We start from the raw sequence: 20144 nt of genomic DNA on the forward strand, positions 1-20144 counted from the left end.
GAGGTCACAGTGTCGGAGGTTTACCCAAGCCTACCGCATGCGGATCTCCTCCCAAAGCTGCCTCCCTGCAATATAAAACCATCGCGGAGACAATTATCCCTGGTGGCCACCAGCCCAACCTTGCGAGGTGCCGAAAAGTTCCTGGAAGCTGCCAAACCTTCAACTCCCCCGAAAGTCGATGCCACAGGAGGGCATTCGGGCTCTGCCAGCGACATCTCAGTAGGGTTCCGGCACTCTCATACTCCAGCACCACCACTGGCAGCCACCCAGGAGCACGACAGCCACAGCTCCTTGTCCCACTTAACGATGGGTCAAAACATCTGCTCGAACTATTTGGGACACTACTATCCATCTCGCTTCCGGCACGGGAATCAGGATTGCAGGGTGAGCCCGGCCCCGCACAAGCCACCGTCGCCCATCCCTGCAACTATCCCACATTAAGGAAGAGGGAAAGTCCTCTCCTTGACGAAGAAGCAAGCCAACCTGGACTTAAGAGCCTTCCTGCAGGTAACCGGGCTGCCAAGGGCAGATCTTTACGCTCTACGATGAGTGCACAAATACGAGATCGATCCTACCAACGCGCAGTCCGATGGGACATTTCACTGCCGGCAGCAGATCCCCAGCTCCCTGTCCGTCCCTGCTTTCCTCCAGCCGGCGACACAGCCCGTCTCAGCCTCCATCACCTCCCCCAAAAATGTAATCCCCGTCATAAGAGGGAGGGGAGATTTAGCCTAGATATAAAGAAGGAATTCTTTAATGTGAGGGTGGCGAGACACTGGCCCAGGTCGCCCAGAGAGGTGGGAGATGCCCCATCCCTGGAAACATTCCAGGCCGGGTTGGACGGGGCTCTGGGCAACCTGATCTAGTTGAAGATGTCCCCGCTCATGGCAGGGGGGTTGGACTAGATGGCCTTGAAAGGTCTCTTCCAACCCAAAGCATTCAATGATTCAATGATGATGGGCACTGGTGACCACTGCCAGAGCCCACGCTGGTCCAGGTATTCCTGTCTGCCTGTCCATAGGAAGCACTCAGAAGCCGTAGCACTGAACGCTTCCATATTTTTATGACCGCTATCACACCTGATGGAAAAACAGAAGTTTTCCTGCTTGGATGCACGTTCCCAGCTCCACGGGCAGATGCGGTTGCCCAAGTCTAAACAGAGGGGCCGTTCCCACCCCAGATCCCACGCCTCATCAACCATGGTCCCATGGTGATCTAACGTCCCTCTTCCATCTAGCCAGCCCCCGGCAGAGCAATCCTCAACATCCAGCTGGGAAACCGCCGCGGGAGACGGTACCGATGCCGGGATGGGAAACCCTCGGTCCCTCCGCAGAGGAAACGCCGAGAAAGCCTGAGCTTGCAAAACCCACCTGCAACAACAGACTTCCAGGCTCCGCTTGTGCCTGTCGCGGCCCCGTTAGCCCGAGTTCAGCTGCCAAACGGATTTTTCTTTCGAAAAGGAAAAAAAAAAAAAAAAAAAAAAAGAAAAAAAAAAAGAAGGGAGGACTTTTTTGGTGAGTAACCCAGTTGTTTCTGCGTTTCCGATGGGCAGCGTTAATCACTTCCTATTGGCCGATAGGAATAACTTTTCCTTTCGAAATGGCACATTCATGTTCTGCGGCTTTTCTGTTTACACACATTTTGCTACCTTATGTCAACACTTGCTAATGAATAAATATATCACTCGGCTAACTGAAAATGAGGTCCTGGCAGAGGCAGATTGGATGTTTAAACCCTGCTAATAGATTTATCCTAACATCTTTGCAGGAAACCAAAGGCCAGCTTTTAACCCTTCTCTCCGAACCCCTCTGCATCCCGCGCCGCCATCACCGCCGGGCAGAAAAAAAGGCGAAAAAAAAGGCGGAAATCTCAACTTTTGTGGGGGGGGGAGGACCGCAGGGACGCTGTCGAAACGATGCCGATCTCACCCGAAATCCGCACAACCTGGCGACCCGGCAGACCCTCGGAGTCTATTTATGGCCCAAGCCTTCCGCATCCCGGCACGTGCTGGGGATGCTGAACCCACTCCCGACATCCCTCTTTCATTCACGAAGCTTTTTATCTCCTGTTTTTTCACGCCGAGGCAAAATATTTCATGCTTTGCAGCCCGAGTGTTTGCTAAACAGCTTTGCTTATTTCCACCAGGTGTAAAAAAAAGACTTATTAGCGTGTCTTAAAGAGGGGGAAAAACAACAGTCCAGCCTCCGAGGGAGGAGTGGGGCAGGATGGGACCCCCCCCAGCGGTACCCCACGTGTCCGAAGCAACCTCAAGTTTGGGGGGGGGGCGGGGGGGGGGGGTGTTTCTTTCAGTCCCGAGAAACTGAAGGGCAGCAATTTTAGAGCAACCGCTCTTTTGGCCCAAAAAACAGTAACGAACAAGGGTTTATATTGGTCTTCGGAAACACATCTATCCTTGCTTCCCTGCTTGCTGCGACCGAGGGACGCGACCGCAGAGACCACCGCGCTCCGGCCAACGCTCCCCGAATCCCGATCCCCAAAATCCTGGCGGAGCCGGGAGCTGCCTCCCCGAGCTCCCCCCACCCACCCCGTTTCTCTTCCTTCTCCCAGCCCGATTTATCTCCCACCCCACCGGCGAGCTCGCTGCCAACCCAGAGTTTACGCAGACGACCGCAAAAGAGCTGGTGCCAGCCTCAAATGGGCTTCTCCCCTGGCACCCTGACATTCAATTACGAGCAACAGGCACGCAGAGCTCCGCTAAAAAAAAAAAAAAAAAAAAAAATTATAAAAAAAAAAAAAAGGAAAAAGAAAATTTTTCGACTCCCTTTCCCAAGTTTTTCAACCTGACGAGGCGGGATTAGGCGCCTTTCAAACACGGCAAGGTGTTCTCCCAACTCCGTTTGTTCACCGGGATGCCCAGCCACCAGGGAGATGCTGGATCCCAACCTAAAGCCCGACAAATTCAGCCAGGGGCGCGGGAGCGCTGTCATCGACCAACGCGATTTTTTTTTTCCTGGTTTTTCCAAGGGGAAGGGAGCAGCGAAGGCCTGTGCCGCATCGCAATCCCTCCTCAGAGTTTCCTGCCAGAGTTTTAAAAATCCTACTTCGTGCAGCCTGAGATAAATTACATCTTAATTCACCCAGGGGTATCAGAAAGCACAGAAGCACCCAAGCAGCCCCAAAATTGCATCGCGGCGTGACAAAGGCAGGAGGCATTTCCCTGAGGAAGGGGCTCTTTTCCCTTTTTTTTTTTTTTATATATATGTATATATTTGATAAATCTGCAGCATGCATTGAAAAAGTCCACTTACCAGTTGGTTTGAGAAAATCCATCGGATATCTGGAGTAGGGCGGAGGGGGAGACTCTGGAATTAGAAAAGTACAGGGAAAATAAAGGCAGAGCCATGAGAAAGGAAAAAAAAAAAAAAAAAAAGAAAAAAAAAAAGAAAAAAAAAAGATAGGAACTTATGATAACAGTGGCATTCTTTTAGCAAAACTGTTTGTCTTAGCTCTGGGGGTTGGAGGCAGGGCAGCGAGGCGGTGATTGCCTTGATATTTAGCTGTCAGATAAACAAAAGGGGCCGTCTGGCGCCAGTCTCCCTGCTATCTGCCGCTCGGGCTGTCTGAGCGGGGCCTCCTTGGCTCGGCGGAGCCGCGGAGCGGCGGGGACGGGGCCGGCCGCGCCAGGCGGCCCCTAATCCCCCGGCACCGGCGGGGAGGCACCGGGCGGGGTTGGGGCTGGGGGGGGGGGGGGGGGGGGGGCGGAGAGAAGGGAGGGTGGGGGGGTGAGGGGGGGGAGTAAAGGGAGCACCCCCTCCCCTCAACACACGCACGAAAAAAAAAAATAATAATAACGCGTAAAACAGCGCGAAGAAGTTTTGGTTGGTTTTTTTTTTTTTTTTGGGGGGGGGGGGGGTGGGAAAGTTGAGTGGGCGAGCATCCCTCGGCGGCCATCCCCCCCCCACCCCGCATCCATCACCCCGCATCCATCCCCGCGGTGTCCCCCGTGTCGTGTGTGTCGTTCCCGTCCCCACCGTCGTCGTGTCCCCCCCCCGTCCCGTCCCCCCCCCGCCCCGGCCATCCCGAGCCTTACCGAGCTCGCAGAGCCGGCTGAGGTGGTGCGGGTTGCAGCAGACGAGCTCGGGGTGAGCCTTGCCGTAGGATTCACAGCCACATAACCGCTTGACTTCGGAGCAGTGCCGCAGGTCGGGCCAGCGGAACACCTTGCAGAGCAGCACCGGCAGCGGGTACCAGTGCTGGCCCAGCCGGGAGTCGGCCTTGGCGGGCAGCAGCAGGCAGGGGGTCCGCGCCCCGCCGCGGGACTCCACGGCGTGCAGCAGCCCCTCCAGCTGCCGCTCCTTCAGCCGCTTCAGCACGGCGTGGGTCAGCGCCTTCAGTTCCGCCTCCGCGCCCGCGGAAGCCCGGCCGCCGCGGCCCGCCTTGCCCGGGCAGCAGCACCCGCGCCCCCCGCCGCAGACATGCGCCCGGGCCTCGGCCGCCGCCGCCACCGCGCCGGCTTCAGCAGCCGCCGCCGCCTCCTCCTCCTCCTCCTCGCCGCCGCCGCCGGGCGCACGGCTCCGCCAGAGCCGCCGAACGAGCACCGAGCGTTTGGTCCTGAACATGCGGGACGAGAGGAGGGGCCCCCGGCTACAAAACGGGCATGTCGTCCGCCGCGCATGAAGGGGCCGGGAGCCGGGACGCGGCGGCGGCGGCGGGCAGCGGCGGGCGGCGGCGGCGGGCGGCGGCGGGGGGAAGGCGGCGGCGGCGGCGGCGGCGGCGGGGCCGAGGCGGGCTGTGGCATGCGCCAGTCTCCGCGCTGGGGGCCGCGGGTCCCGCCGCCTCCCGCGGAGGGAGGGAGGGAGGGAGGGAGGAGGGAGGGGAGGGGGGGGGGCGGGGAGAGGAGGGGGGGGGGGGGCTCCTCTGCCTGCTGCGAGAAACCCCCCAAAAATTAAAAAAAAAAAAAAAAAAAAATTAAAGAAAAAAAAAGGGGGGGGGTCGAGGGGGGGGGGGGAGGGCGCTGGTCGCGTTGGTTTTGCCCAAAAAAAGCGAAATTAAAAAAAGCCCGTCTACAGCCGGCGGCGCATCGCGCTGGGGGAGGCGGGCGGAGGTTGCCGGCGCCGCGCCGCCCTGCGCGGGTGCGGAGCCCGGGGGATCCTCGGCCTCCCCCCGGCCGCGGAGCCCATCAACCCGCCAGCGCTGGGGAGGAGTGGGGGGGGGGGGGGGGGGGGCGGAATAAAAGGAGGGGGGTGGGTGGGTGAATACAAGAGGTGGGGGTGAGGAGCTGGGGGGGAGGAAGAGACGGGATTGATGCGAGGCAGGGCAGAATCGAAAGATAAAAAAGAAAAAAGCCAGCCAAAATTACGTCTCTCTCTCTCTATAAAAAAAAAAAAAAAATTATATAAAAAAAAATTAAAAACCCAAAACACCAACCCTAAGATCTGGCCGTCGGAATCGGTTTAAGCATCTGTCACAAAAGAGGAGAACAAGCGCATCCAGAGTGTTGTATCCCTTTTTAAAGCCCAGGTCGTCCTGATGCGGGGTTCGGGCTGGTTTGTTGTCGGTTTGGTTTGGTTTTTTTTTTGGTTTTGGTTTGTTTTGTTTTTTTTTTTTTTTCCTCCTTCTTCCCCAAGGTTTTTAATCCACACACGCACACGCGGAGTCTTGATCCGGCTGCTACGAAAAGAAAAGAAAGACAAAAAAAAAGAAAAGTGGGGCTGTGTCCCCTCCTTCCCCAGCAGCGTGCTGCCGCCGGGGGGGGTGGGGGGAGCCCGCCCCCCGCTCCTCCGCGCCCCTCCGCCGGTGCTTACATGGGTGCGGGGGCAGCCCGCCGGCGACCCCTCTCCCTGCTGCCGCCGCGTCTGGCTCCCTGCTTTTTTAATATTTTTTTTTTTTTTCTCTTTCCTCCTCTCTCCTCCTTCCTGCCTTCCTTCCCCTCCTCCTCCTCCTCCTCCTTCTCCTCCTCCTTTCTTGGCTTGGGGTTTTTTTATTTATTTTTTTCCCTTTTTTTTTTTTTTTTTCCCCCTTCTTTCCACACCCCCGCTCTTCCTCCTTTTCGCTGCGATCGGCCGCCCCCTTTCCCCCCCCCCCCCCAACCTTCGACTGCAAAGTTGGGGGGGGGGGGGAAGCCCCGGCGGTGGAGCCGGCGGCGGCGCGGATCCTACGCGCTCGGCCGCGCCCGCTCCCCCCCCACCCTCCCCCGGTTCCCCCCCCCCCCCGCGGTGGCGGCGGCTCGTAGTGCGCAGCGGCCCGGCCCCGGCCCCGTCACGTGGGTGTCTAGACACCGTGTCGCTCCGGGAAAAAAAAAAAAAAAAAAAAAAAAGAAAAAAAAATTAAATAAATATATATATATATATTATATTTATCTCCAACCGCCTTGCGCAAGCCGCGGCTCGGGTTGCTGAAAGGTTCCCTCCTCCCCCCCCCCCCCCCATCCTCCTCCTCCTCCATCCTTGCCCCCGGGTGCGCGGGTGCGGAGCGGCTGGTCCCCCGTGTCCCCGTTCCTCCCCCCCCCCCACCCCCCCGCCCCCGCAGCTTTGCTGGGGGGAGCCCCCAGAGCCTGGGAGTGCCGGAAAGGCCGTAGCCCGCTGTGAATATTAAAGTATTAAAGCCGATCCGGCCATAAAAATAATAATTAAAAATAAAATGATAATAATTAAAAAAAAAAATAATATATACGATACCGGGCACGGCGCACGCACACACACACAAAAAAAAAAAAAAAAAAAAGGCAATAACGCTAATAATACTTTGCGCTTTGACAGCACCTGTCGCCGAAGGAAGGGCAAGTATTCCGTACTCCCAGTTCGCCCCAAAGGAGAAGCAGAAGTGATGGGCACTGGGACCGTTCCTGGTGGGTGCTGCCAGCGGGGACCGGTTCTGGCCCCCACGGTCCTCCACGGGTCCCCCCCCCCCGGCCCGGCTTCCAATTCCACCAACCGTGACCCGGCCGAGGATGGGGAAACTGGGCCACCAAGAGGCTGCAGCCTTGTGGTGTCCCCAAAGCGGGACAAGGCGGCGGGGCAGCCCGGACGTCCCCTCGCCAGGAGAAGTCCCCAAAGGTCCCCATCCCGCAGGGATAACTCCTTTCTCCTATAATAAATGCGGGTGGATGAGTTGCTTAAGGTCACTCGGTAAATTAGGAGCCGAGACCCTTAAATCACGGTTGCTAGAAATCCGTTTCTAAATCAATTCGAAATCCAATTCTAAAACAATTGCCCCCAACTAAACACGACACCGGGCGTAAAACGCAGGGAGGGGGGGACGCAAAACAAACAGAGGGTATTCCCGGGATTCTCTGTCCTGGATGCCCGCCTTTGGCGCAGGGCTAATTTTAGAGACCGGGTTTGGGAATATTCGCGTGAGCAAATACTCACAATATTCGCCCACGGTACTTGCAGAATCTGGGTCTAAATTAATTAAAAAGGGGGTAGATTTGGGGGCAGCCTGATTAAATGTTAATGAGACTACACCCGCCCAGGCCCGAAATCTGCTTTGCGAGGAATAGCGTGGAAAAATCGAGGAAGGGAAGATTATTTGCTGGCGTCTAAACGCAAAATTTAAGGTTTGTTATTCTGAGGTAGGGGATGGACTCCCCACTTCACCCCCAAATAATTAACGGCACGAGTACAAGCTGCCCGTTAAACGGCCCGTCAAATTCCGCAGCTTTGATTTTTGCAAGAAAATCCCATTTTTTTAAAAAAAAAACAACAGTCATCACTTCTGCGTCCCGGAAAAGGGGAGTTTGATAACATTTTCAGTTTAACGTCATGTTCAGCAGCCTCCGGAGTGACCTCACGACCACCGAGGCCGATTTCCTCGTTTCCTTAGAGAACCTCGATCCCTTTTCCACTGGGATGCGTTCGGTAAATTGATAGGGAAAAAAAAAAGCAAACCCCCCCCCCAAAAAAAAAAAAAAAGAGTTCCTTCTCATTCCCGTATCTGCTGGTGAAAGACACGCTGGCCGTGCCCATTACTACACGCGTTATACTTTTTAAATTTTCAAAACTTTCCGGCCTGTTATAAACGAGATTGACGTCTTTAAGGCTTGGGGTTCCTCTTGCCTCGCCCGTGACTGCGATTACTTTATTGTCGCAAACAGAGGGCCAAAAAAAGCATAACCCGGTGTATGCTGTGAAGGGATGGGGAAGGGGGGAGGGGGGGGGGGGTCCGGGAATTAATAATGGCCATTTTTTTGGCCCTGCCGTAGGTTCTCTAGGTGACCTCGGGTACATCCCTGGGACCCGGGCTGTAGGGACCGTCCGTCCAGCTGGGCCACCGGCGCTGGCCTGTCTTTGTGATCTCCGCAGGTGCAAATTCCTCCGCTAAATATTAAATCGCTGGTAAAGAGCTGCTTTCTAATTAACCCTGCAAACTTCTTCAAACAGCCCATATGTAGGTGCCCATATGGAAAATACAGAAATAAGCACGAAGATGCTGATAAAAACGGGCATGGCACCTGGGTTGGGGAGATGCTTTGAAAGGGGGTGTGTGTGTGTGGGGGGGGGGGGTGATACCCACCAACCGTGCTGCCGTGGGATGGCGTTGCTCACGGACAACGTCACCTGGACCCAGAAACCTTTCCCAAAAGGTACCGGGGGGTCGCTGCTAGGCCGTGAGAAGGAATAAAATCCGTTTCATTTGTAGAATGGTTTGGACGGAAAGGACTTTTAAAGGACATCTTCGACTAGACCGGGTTCCTCAGCCCCGACCAACCAGACCTGGGATGGCGTTGCTCATGGACAACGTCACCTGGATCCAGAAACCTTTCCCAAAAGTTACCGGGGGGTCGCTGCTAGGCCGTGAGAAGGAATAAAATCCGTTTCATTCGTAGAATGGTTTGGACGGAAAGGACTTTTAAAGGACATCTTCAACTAGACCGGGTTCCTCAGCCCCGACCAACCAGACCTGGGATGGCGTTGCTCATGGACAACATCACCTGGATCCAGAAACCTTTCCCAAAAGTTACCGGGGGGTCGCTGCTAGGCCGTGAGAAGGAATAAAATCCGTTTCATTCGTAGAATGGTTTGGACGGAAAGGACATCTTCGACTAGAGCAGGTTCCTCAGCCCCGACCAACCTGACCTGGGATGTTTCCAGGGACGGGGCGTCTCCCATTTCTTTTGGGCGACCTGGGCCGGTGTCTCTCGCCGCCCCGGCCCGCTCGCAAAAAAAAAAAAAATAAAAAAAAAATCAAAAAAAAAAAATCTCCCCTCTTTTAATTTAAAACCGTCACCCCTTGTCTTCTCGCCAGCAGGCCCTGCGGGAGAAAGTCCGTCGCCGTCTTTCTTCCAAGCCCCCTTTCGCTGTTGAAGGTATTTGTATAATACGTTGCATTTGTAGGATGTAGTGTTTGTAGGATGTATTATTTGTAGGATGTATTATTTGTAGGATGTATTATTTGTAGGATGTATTATTTGTCGACTCTCTTTGTAGAATCTCTTCGTAGCCTATATTTATGTAATGTTTTACACCCCTCGTGCGACACCCGTTAGAGCCTGCGTGTAAAACCCGGCCCCCCCCCACCCCATCCCTTCCCCTTCCCCTTCCCCTTCCCCTCCCCGCTCCCCCATCCCTGGTCCTTCGTCCTCAGGGAGGTTTTTTTTTGGGGGGGGGGGAGGGGGGGGGGGGGGCCGCACGCTTTTCCCCGGAGCCAGCTGGCTTTGAAGAGCTCGAACCCCCCCGGGTTCATTTGCATTGCAATTCAGCCTTTGACAGACAGTTGGAGCCAAGGCACTGTTAACCTAATTGTTTTGCTAACAGCACCGGGGTGTGAGACTCACCAAAGGCACTTCCAACAAAGGGGATAAAACCAGACATGGGGGGGGGGGGAGGGAAAAAAAAAACCCACCCAACCACACCCCCACACCCCCCCCTCCTTTTCCTGACATCATTACCGGGTACAAACAAACAGAGCTGATCCCTCTTCATACGCTTTCCAGGCGAGGGTCAATTAACAAACACACTTTGCTCTTTTTTTTTTTTTTTTTTTTAAAAACCAGCCGCGAAAAGCCATTCAGGGGAGGTAGAGAGAGGCTGAAGGCAGCTCCTGGCACTCTCCCGTCCTTTTGTGCGCATTAGGAGTAGCGAAACTGGTGGCCCTGCTTCTATTTTTACGCGTTATTTGCAGAGCCGAGCTCTCAAGCAACGCGCAAAGTCTGGGTTACGATGCCATTTCGGCTGCCTCCGAGGTCTCCTTCCGCACCAGCAGCTCACATCCGACGCGGCAAATTCGAGCTACGAGACCTCAGGTGTGCAAAGAAAACTCTTCTCCGAGCAGCCTCGCTACGTGCTGAGCAGCGGGTCGTGGGGAGACGTGGACTTCCCGTGCTCTTGTTCTTCTCACCCAGCTAAAATCATAGAAAGCAAGCTAAAAATCGTAGAATCACAGAATGGTTTGGGTTGGAAGGCACCTTCAAGACCATCCACTTCCAACCCCCCTGCCCTGGGCAGGGACACCTCCCACCAGCCCAGGTTGCTCCAAGCCCCGTCCAACTTGGCCTTGAACCCCTCCAGGGATGGGGCAGCCACAGCTTCTCTGGGCAACCTGTTCCAGTGTCTCACCACCCTCAGACTGAAAAATTTCTTCCTCAGATCTCATCTAAATCTCCCCTCTTCCGGTTTAAAAATCATCATTTCAGTGCTGGTGCTCTTGGGTGCTATCAGCCACTCCAAGGTTACAGCTGTTGGAATGAGGTTTGCTGCAAGCGGGTGGAAAAAAATGAGAAAAAAAGAAAACGGTGGCGTGAGATGGACCTTTCCTTCCCCGTGCTTGTCACATCCGCCCGAATCAAGTGGTCCATCAGTAGCTATGGCCGGCACCGGCACTGGGGGGACTCATCAGTCATGGGAATACTCGGATTCATCAAAGCGCTCGCGTGCCTGGCTCTGCTAGCTGAAATTTTGTTAGATTTATGGTTCGACCACACAAATGTCATATTTCTTGGCTTATTCTATCTAGAGAGGGGTTAAACACAAGGCAGTCTCCTTACCTGGACTTCCTTACGCCAACATGAAGGAAATCATATCTAGAACCATAGAATGGTTTAGGTTGGAAGGGACCTTAAAGATCATCTTGTTCCAACCCAATATAAACTATTATATATTTTATATGTAGTATATATAAAAATATATATTAAATCGCTATAATCTCTCCCTAATTTGCTGGTTTGAAGACAAGATGCTGGTATAACGATGGCCAGTGCGCTGCGGGGAAGGGAAGAATGAACGTGGGCCGGCGTCGGAGGACAAGTGCCGCTCCAAGAGAGGATCTGGTGTCCCCCAGCCTGCCCTTGGTGGCATCTCCGCCGGTCCCTCCCAGCCACACAGCGTCCGTTAATCCCTGTCACGCCGCCATCCCTGCCCACGTCACGCCGCCGTCCCCCCAGATAACCCGTGACGGCAGCGGGGCCGAGGTTCAGCGACCGAATGTCGCCGGTGGGATTTATGACCGGGAGGTGAGAGGAAAGGGATTTAGGTCAGGCGGTCTGGGAGGGGGTGACCCGAGAGCTGGGGATTGCAGCGCAGCAGAACGTGACACCCGTTGGGAACCACCGGCCGGAGAGAGGAGACCCGGGTCTGTCCGTGTAGAGGGGAGGATGGGAGGCGGGTGGAATATTTGACTTAACAGAGAAAGGAAAGCCTGCAAATCCCTTTTCCTACACATTACGCCGAGGAAGAGACCGGCTTCTTCCTCCAGCGCTCTAACCCAGAGGTCCCGGTGCCTTTGGGATCCGTGTGTACTCCGTGCGGCTCCGTGGGTTCTCGCAAAGTGGATTCATCCATCTTAAAATCACACATATATTAAATATACAACCTTAACGCACCGCCTTGTGCGTAACTCCGCCTTCCTTTGCATTGTGCCTGTACTTCTGCGTTTCAGATGTCCAAAATAATAAATGTTTTCAGCCTTGTTTTGGTGCGTAAGCTCTCAAGAAGGGAATTTATTTTTTTTTTTTTCCCTCTATGGAAACAGAAAGCATAGGGGCTTTGCCGGAACGTTTTAAAGGTAAGGACGTGTAGGCAATATAGCCGGTATCCTCCTTTCAGTGGTTTAAATCAAAATACTCTTTATTTTAAGTAAGGACATTTGCCAAATGCATGAACCTCGATGTTTTATTTGTAGTTGCCTATAGTTAACTATAGCCGTAGTTACCAATGGCGAGCTCTGGAGCGGATGATGGGATATATGTAAAAAGCCGGGGCCGACATGGAAAATAGAATGGTAGAATCATAGAAGTGTCAGGGTTGGAAGGGACCTTAAAGATCATCCAGTTCCAACCCCCCTGCCCTGGGCAGGGACATCTCCCACTAGATCAGGTTGCCCAGAGCCCCATCCAGCCTGGCCTGAAAAACTTCCAGGGATGGGGCTTCCACCACCTCTCTGGGCAACCTGTTCCAGTGTCTCACCACCCTCATGGGGAAGAACTTCTTCCTAACGTCCAGTCTGAATCGACCCATCTCTAGTTTTGATCCGTTCCCTCTAGTCCTACCATTACCCGACATCCTAAAAAGTCCCTCCCCACTTTCTTGTAGGCCCCCTTAAGATACTGGTAGGCCGCTAGAAGGTCTCCTCGGAGCCTTCTTTTCTTCAGACTGAACAAGCCCAAGTCTCTCAGTCTGTCCTCAGAGGAGAGGTGCTCCAGCCCTCTGATCATCCTCATGGCCCTTCTCTGGACACGTTCCAGCACGGCCATATCTCTCTTGTAGCAGGGGCTCCAGAACTCCAGGTGGGGTCTCAGGAGAGTGGAGTAGAGGGGGAGAATCACCTCCCTCGACCTCCTGGCCACAATAGGGGTGTCTCACCCTGCGGTTCCTTCTCCTGAAACCTCTGGAGATGGAGACAGCTACTCTCTGGTTTCAACCACTGGTCCTGATTTGCCTGTAGACCTCCGGGTACATCCCACGTGCGGATCCACCTTCTTCAGGATGCTGGATATATGGTATATAGGAGATTGCAACGCCTATGCCCTGGGGGGGCGGAGGACGGCTGAGGTGTCCAGTATTTAAAAGCGGTATCTCGGTCCGAACCTTATCAAGCCAATCCCTGACTTCTGGCCAATCTCCCAATTTTTTGCGGGGGGGGGTGGGATTTATCACATGCTGAAGTCGGATCTGCAGGGACGGGCCCTTCTTCAGCTTGCCCAGAGAGAGGGGAGGGCCAGGGGCCACCGCAGATCCATTTATCAAGGGGAGGAACCCACAACTCCTTCATTAAAAATCAAACAAAAACCACCCAAAGCCCCTTTTGGCAGAAGGAAATAGTCATGGAGGGGATGGGAGAGTAGCAGGGAAAGCAAGAGGAAAATCACCGGCTTCTGCGTTTCCTATTGCTAGCGGGTAGTGGGGGGCAATTTTGGAGTTCCTTCCTATTTTAACGGGATAGGTCGTAACCTCACCAGCATTGATGTGTCTCTCTGTATTTATTGCGGCCGGCTGGCCAGATGCATCGCGGGGCTGATTCCTCTCCCTCCAACATTAGCCGCGTCCTCACGGGGCGGGGGGGGGGGGGGGGGGGGCACGAGACACCAGCCTACGCTTTTTCCGCCAACTTTTCCAGGGATAACGCCCACCCACACCGATGGGAATTTTGTCCGGTCGGGGACTGGGATCGGCCTCTTGTAAAAAGAAGATGCCCACGTCTGTGATGGGTTGCCGTAAAAAAATAAGTCAGTTTTCAGACATCTGCGATGGAAGCCCTTTATAAAGCGCTGACGTTTTAAGCGTAGAGTGTGGCAGTTACGTTGCGCGACAGTCTGCTTTAAGGAACACGTCTCGGATTCCCTGTCCTCAAATCCAATAAAAATTCTCATGCGAGTTCGCAAATTCTTGGCGGCTTCTTTGGCTTCCCTTTCGGTGGGAGCGTGACATCTCTATTGTATCTCTATTATATCTCCGTTACACCTCCAACATTTTGGGCTCTGTATTATACACCCCTACGGTGCGTTAAGAGGGAACCGAGAAGATGAATGCGAATAATTAAAAGATGCTCCCAAACCGCAGACAAGTCATGTCTGTTATCTAGAAGTCTACAGTGACTTAGTCACAAAACACCCACATTGGGGGGGGGGGGGGGAAGGGGGGTTTTGATAACGGTTCCTTGAGTCTCTCAAAGATACCGGATGAGCCCCAAAGCCGGATGTGCCGCTTGGAGAATACAAGCGAGAAACGAAGCGTCAGTTTTCACCCGTAACGATCCAGGTGGAGTAATTAAGCGCTGGTTGCGGTGGATGCTCCGTCAATAATAATTGCGAAGTGAGGTTTTGGTGGTATTCAGAAGACGAGCTCCGGCTGGTCTAAACCTGTACGGATGCAGGGAGTCTCTGGTCTGAGTTACTCGGGTGGGTAGTCTAGACAGCAGGAATAGCCCTTCGTACCCGATAATTTATGAATTAGTAGAGCCAGTGTATTAAAACAGATAATTGAAAAGTCCTCATTTGTCTAAGTGTAGGGTTGGGATGGTTTTTTTTTTATTTTTTTTTTTTTTAATAGCTTTTTACAAATGTTAAACCCAACAGAAATGCTTTCGCGACAGTCTTTCCACATGGGGCGGTTCCAGGAAAAACAACCTGCTCGGAATTAAGGTTGGGGTTTTTTTTTTTCCCCCTGCCTCCCCTAAATTATCCAAGCGATGGAAATTGTTCGAGAACCGGAGAGCGGCACTGAAATGAAACCGGGACCTCGTCTGACAGTCACCACCCCCAGGACGAGAAGTTTCCTCGGGACCTGCAATAAGGGAGTTTCGGGGAAACAAGAAATATAGGATCGGGCGGGAACCTACCCTGATTTCACAATCCGAATTAGCAGAAAGCGAAGGGGAGAAAGGAAAAAAAAAAAAAAAAAGAAAGTATTAATAATAAAGCGTAATTTAAAGATTGGCTTTTCAAAAGCACGTTACCCAAACCTGCAGCCTTCATTTCGTCTGGAGGGAAGGAGGCATGCCATCTGATAGCAACGATTAAGCCAAAGGAGGCCCAGACTTGTTCGCCTCATTTAAGAGGGAAAAAAAATAAAAAAAATAACAAAAAAATAAAAAATTCCCTATTCTGGGAGAAGGTAAAAAGCAGCCATGCTGGCTGAGATACCTGTGGGCTGCCGGCTGCGTCTTCTAGGGACTGCAGAACACAACCCACCATCTTACAAATGTATTAATTTTTTTTTTGTTTGTTTGTTTTCCAAAGACATAAAAGTGACTCTGGATCGGAAATATCCAAAGGATATTACAGGCACCTTTTCTGTTTTTTTTTTTTTTTTTTTAAAATGATTTTTCTGGGGGCAGGGTTGGGGTGCCGGCATAATTGAATGACGCAGAGTTGCGCCATCCGTGGAATAGAGAAGAAAACCGATTATTTGAAGCAAAGAGGGTAAGCGCGCTTGGAAAGGCTTCCTACGCCAACCGTGCCTTCAAGTTCGAAGACAACTTTGAGATTAAAGTGGATCAACGACAATGAGCAAAATTAAAAGTGATAATTTTATTTATTTTTTTTTTTTTCCCTGTTTGATAGCCCCAGTGGCGGTATTTAACTGTGACACCCCCACACACACCTACGCCTTCCAACCCTCCCAAATCACAGAGGCACAGAAGAGCGCTTCTTTGCGAAGAATTGAAGGACAAGTTTACAGCCATCGTTGAAAACCGTAATTAACGCTTGTGTTTCAAGCAAAAGTGAGACAATTACCACCTCCTAAAGGCCTCAAGAAAGCCCAGGCCGCAGACCTCCTGCCAGACTAAGCGATATCACCGGCACCACCACCGGAGCTTCGCAAGAACCCTCCCATCAACAGCCCCAACAACTACTGTCCTTACCTGCTAAGTATTATTATTATTATTACTACTACTACTATTACTCTTTTTGTGGATGGGGATGCGCTCGGAAGTCTGCAGCTCAGGTTTCTCCAGACCGTACTGACTCCTAACGAGGAGCAGCCTCACCTCCCAACCCAAAGTTGATGGGAATTCAGAGCTCCCAGGGCTTCCCCACCAGCACTTGGCCCCTTGCGAGGTCCTACGTAGGGAGGTAATTTCGTTAGACGCCGGCATTCGTTCCGACACGCGCTGAATTGATAGGCCCGGTTGCGTCAGCCTGATCACAGATTTGACCCACACGCACGGCAAACCAACACGTAGTTGGTGGGCCATTTATGGTTGGCAAACTCCAGCTTTTCGTAACTGAATCCGTAAATTCAAAGCAAGACTCGACCGGAGAGGGAAAGAAGGGAGAGCAAGATCTCAGCCGCTCGGTTCAAGCTAGAAACGTCACGATACGACTCGTTGTGCTGCCTCTGCTGAGCCTTAAGGTGAGTCTAAGTGCATCATCTTCCTCCGCCTCGCGCTGGCGAGCGTGTCGGTTTGCGGGCCAGCAGCTAAGCTACGTTGGCACTGATGGGAAGGTTCATTTGGTTTGAACTAGTTCAGGTATTTTGCAACACATTCATTAGAGAAAAATGTAGTAAATTAGATTAAGTAAAGCCAGAAAGCCCTCTTGATCGCTTTGACTGACCGGGAACGCAAGACTACTCAGAGTCTCAGAAGCAAGGATGTGATTTTGGTACACCTGAACTGTTTTAAGCTCTACAAAATTTTGCTGACACCCCCCCCACACACCCCTCGCCCAGGCTCTTGCACAGCGTCAGTTGGGATGCAGCCCTGGGGTAAAAGATAGGAGCCGTGCTGGAGCATCTTTCAGTTGCACAAACGTGAAGTCACAGAATCATAGAAGGGTTAGAGTTGGAAGGGACATTAAAGACCATCTAGTTCCAACCCCCCTGCCCTGGGTGGGGACACCTCCCACCACACCAGGTTGCTCCAAGCCCCGTCCAACCTGGCCTTGAACCCCTCCAGGGACGGGGCAGCCACAGCTTCTCTGGGCAACCTGGGCCAGGGGCTCACCACCCTCACAGCAAAGAATTTCTGCCTCAGATCTCATCTCAATCTCCCCTCTTCCAGTTTAAAACCGTTCCCCCTCGTCCCATGGCTCCCCTCCCTGATCCAGAGCCCCTTCCCAGCTTTCCTGGAGCCCCTTGAGGGACTGGAAGGGGCTGGAAGGTCTCCGCGGAGCCTTCTCTTCTCCAGGCTGAATCCCCCCAACTCTCTCAGCCTGTCCTCCCAGCAGAAGGGCTCCAGCCCTCCCAGCATCTCCCAAGGGACCTTCTCTCAGGTGGGGAGCCCCAGTTGGGGGTTCTCCAACACCCCCCCACCCTGCCCTGCCCCATCCTGCAGCAGCCCTGCCCCAAGGCGGTGGCTCCCGGGCTGGCTCCGTGTGTGTCCCATTGCTCACTGGTGCAGTCCTGCCGGCACCGGTGGGACTGGGGGATGCCCCTGCAGTGCTGGGGTGGACTTGGCACGGCATTGTATAGGGATTATTGAGTCCCTTGCATGGGGGAGGAGAAAAAAAAAAAAAAAAGTAATTTCTATTTGGAAGTATGTTGTTCTGTATTAAATAACATAAATTTCATAGAGATTTTAGTATATTTATCGAGATCTTTGTATATGCACAGAGATTTTCCTATATTCCCGATTTCTACAGAATGGCTTCTTTAATCCCTGTTCCATAAGACCCTTTTTTAGCATGGTCAACCCCCTGCCTCAGTTTACCAGGCTGTAACCTTGCTTACTAACAGGTTCCTCGCCAAGTTCTTACTCCAAGGATGGAGTTCAGAGACGCACGGTCACTCCTCCGAGGCTCTCAAAAAGGCAGGTAACTCCAAAGCAGAACATATATATATATATATTTTATTATTTACAGATAACGTGTACTCTATGGCGTGCGTCTAGCTGAAAACTGACATGAGAAATAGCCGAGAGGGAGGAAATCGTATAACAACGCTAATTTCTCTCTCCCTCCCCCCCAAACAAAGAGAAGAAAGTCTGTCATTAGATGACATGGCGTTAAAGGAATGTTGTAACGTACAGAAATCCCATGCCATTATACGCACCCCTGAGGGCAGTGTGTATTTCTGTTCCAGCATCTTCCGAGGCACTTCGTCTCTACTCTCTAGACTGGGTAGGAAAAAAACCTCAATTAACCCATAGACCACTTGACACTGATTGAAATAATTAATGTCACTATTGGTACTTACCTGTCCGGGCTATTTATAAGGTGGTTTTTACCTGACTTTGGCCAGAAGACGACCAGATTTCTGGTCTAAAGTCATCTGGGCTCTTTCCAGGGTCTCCGAGAGGAAGAAACGCCTCCAAAGGGCAATTCCTCTCCTTCTCCTCGACACCCGTCACAGCGTGGGTGAGGGACCCTTGGAGGGACCCCGCTTGCTCCCAGGAGATGCCCAGGGTGCTGCATCGTCCAGGTGAGACACCAGGCTAAGGCCCAGGACAGTGATGTGCTGCAGCTCAGGGAGGTTTGATCTGGGGACCGTGGCTTTGGACCCCAACAAACGCTTCCGTCCCAGGAGCTCTGCAGCAGCATAAGATGGTGCCGCTGCCCAGGTGGGAGCAGCTGTTTCATAGAGTGGTTTGGGTTGGAAGGGACCCTTAAAGACCATCTAGTTCCAACCCCCTGCCCTGGGCAGGGACACCTCCCACCAGACCAGGTTGCTCCAAGCCCCATCCAACCTGGCCTTGAACCCCTCCAGGGATGGGGCAGCCACAGCTTCTCTGGGCAACCTGGGCCAGGGGCTCACCACCCTCAGAGCGAAAAATTTCTTCCTCACATCTCATCTCAATCTCCCCTCTCTCAGTTTGAGGACGTTCCCCCTCGTCCCATGGCTCCCCTCCCTGATCCAGAGTCCCTCCCCAGCTTCTCTTCTCCAGCCTTCTCTTCTCCAGGCTGAACCCCCCCAGCTCTCTCAGCCTGTCCTCCCAGCAGAGGGGCTCCAGCCCTCCCAGCATCTCTGGGGCCTCCTCTGGCCGCGCTCCAACAGCTCCGTGTCCTTCTGCTGTTGGTGCCCCAGAGCTGGAGGCAGCACTGCAGGTGGGGTCTCCACCGAGCGGAGCAGAGGGGCAGAATCCGCCCCCCTCACCGTGCTGGCCACCGTTTGGGCTGTACCTAGCCTGTGTTCCTGGCCACAGCCTTGGCTGAGTGGCTGGAGGCAGAGTCAGAAAGCAGCCGTTTCCCTCAAAAAGTGATGGCGTGGCCCCCGTTTGATAGGAAGCAAACAATGATATGGCGTTTCGCCATGTTATCCTGCGGAGCTCAGAGCTGCTCAGCGCTGGAGAAGGAGGGACGTCCACTTGCAAAAGCCCGTGTCCTATTGCTGTCTCCCTCTGCAGGGCTGCGAGTCCCAGGAATCCTGACTCCTGGCCTCCCTGCCAACTTATTTCCATGCAATGGCAGCCATATTGCAAAAGGTCTGCATTTTTCTTCCTTTCTGGTTCAAGAGTTTTATCCGTAGGACTAAGGAGGGGCGGAGGTTGAAGGCACTGGGCTGCGGAGGGGAGGGGAAGAAGAACAAATGGTGGAACGGCAGTGACAGTCAATGCTCAAGGCCCAGATGCTCTGTCCCTTCACTCACCCATGGCGGGGACCTGTTCCCTTCTTTCTCCAGCTTCGGGCGCCCTGGTTTCCTGCCCAGCAGTGGTCCTTCTCTGCCACCCTCTCTCTTGCCTGGGCACCCCTTCCCTCAATACCGCCACCTCCATTACTCATCTGGGAGATAAATCCTTCAGTGGAACTCCGCCGGCCGGGTGAGCCATGGGGGTGTTATGTTGGCAGGTGGCAATGGGAGTCACCAGCCACTTGGCCGATGCGCAGATGATTGCGGAGGCAGTTGAAACCCCTTTTTTTGCTTCCCCTTCTTGAGCTCCTCTTCCCTCAATTGAGCTTTGCCCGTTGAGCTTCCCAAACCAACCCACCCTTAATATTTAAATCACGGCATCACGGGCAGCACACGGCTCCGCACGGCCATGGAGGAACATCCGCCTCTCGACCCACAGCCCAGCTTGATGTTGGAGGAGCAGAGATGATGCCGAATACCACCTCCCGGCGACACGGAGGGAGGATTGAAGTGGGCAGAGCGAAATAACTCGCGTCAGCCAGAACACCCAGTGCTTTGGGCTCAGCGCTACAGGGTCATTAACATATACAGGATACGGAAGGATCATACAGCTGCGTTATAACCCTCCATCGTATTGCACAAACTCATGATGTATGATATGAAATAGTCCCCCAATAGCCTCCCTGGGAAATAGCGTTGCACACTAGAACGAAAGCATTCAATGAAAAGGTCGTGTTTATG

The 20144-nt window shown here is 53.3% G+C and overlaps 1 protein-coding gene across 3 annotated transcripts in view; it reads right to left on the minus strand.

The window, feature by feature from the left end:
* Window positions 1-4663, minus strand: part of LOC128902967 (mothers against decapentaplegic homolog 7-like) — a 28653-nt gene extending 23990 nt beyond the window's left edge. For all 3 annotated transcript variants that reach the window (XM_054186760.1, XM_054186759.1, XM_054186758.1), the window contains exons 1-2: window positions 4052-4663; window positions 3270-3323 (exon numbers count right to left, since the gene is read on the minus strand). In XM_054186760.1, the coding sequence (XP_054042735.1) occupies window positions 3270-3323; window positions 4052-4580 (583 nt within the window). In that variant the 5' untranslated portion in view covers window positions 4581-4663. The remainder of the gene's footprint in view (window positions 1-3269; window positions 3324-4051) is intronic.
* Between the last annotated feature and the right edge of the window lie 15481 nt (window positions 4664-20144).

The sequence above is a fragment of the Rissa tridactyla genome, chromosome Z (genome assembly GCF_028500815.1).
Source record: "Rissa tridactyla isolate bRisTri1 chromosome Z, bRisTri1.patW.cur.20221130, whole genome shotgun sequence".
NCBI lineage: Eukaryota > Metazoa > Chordata > Aves > Charadriiformes > Laridae > Rissa > Rissa tridactyla.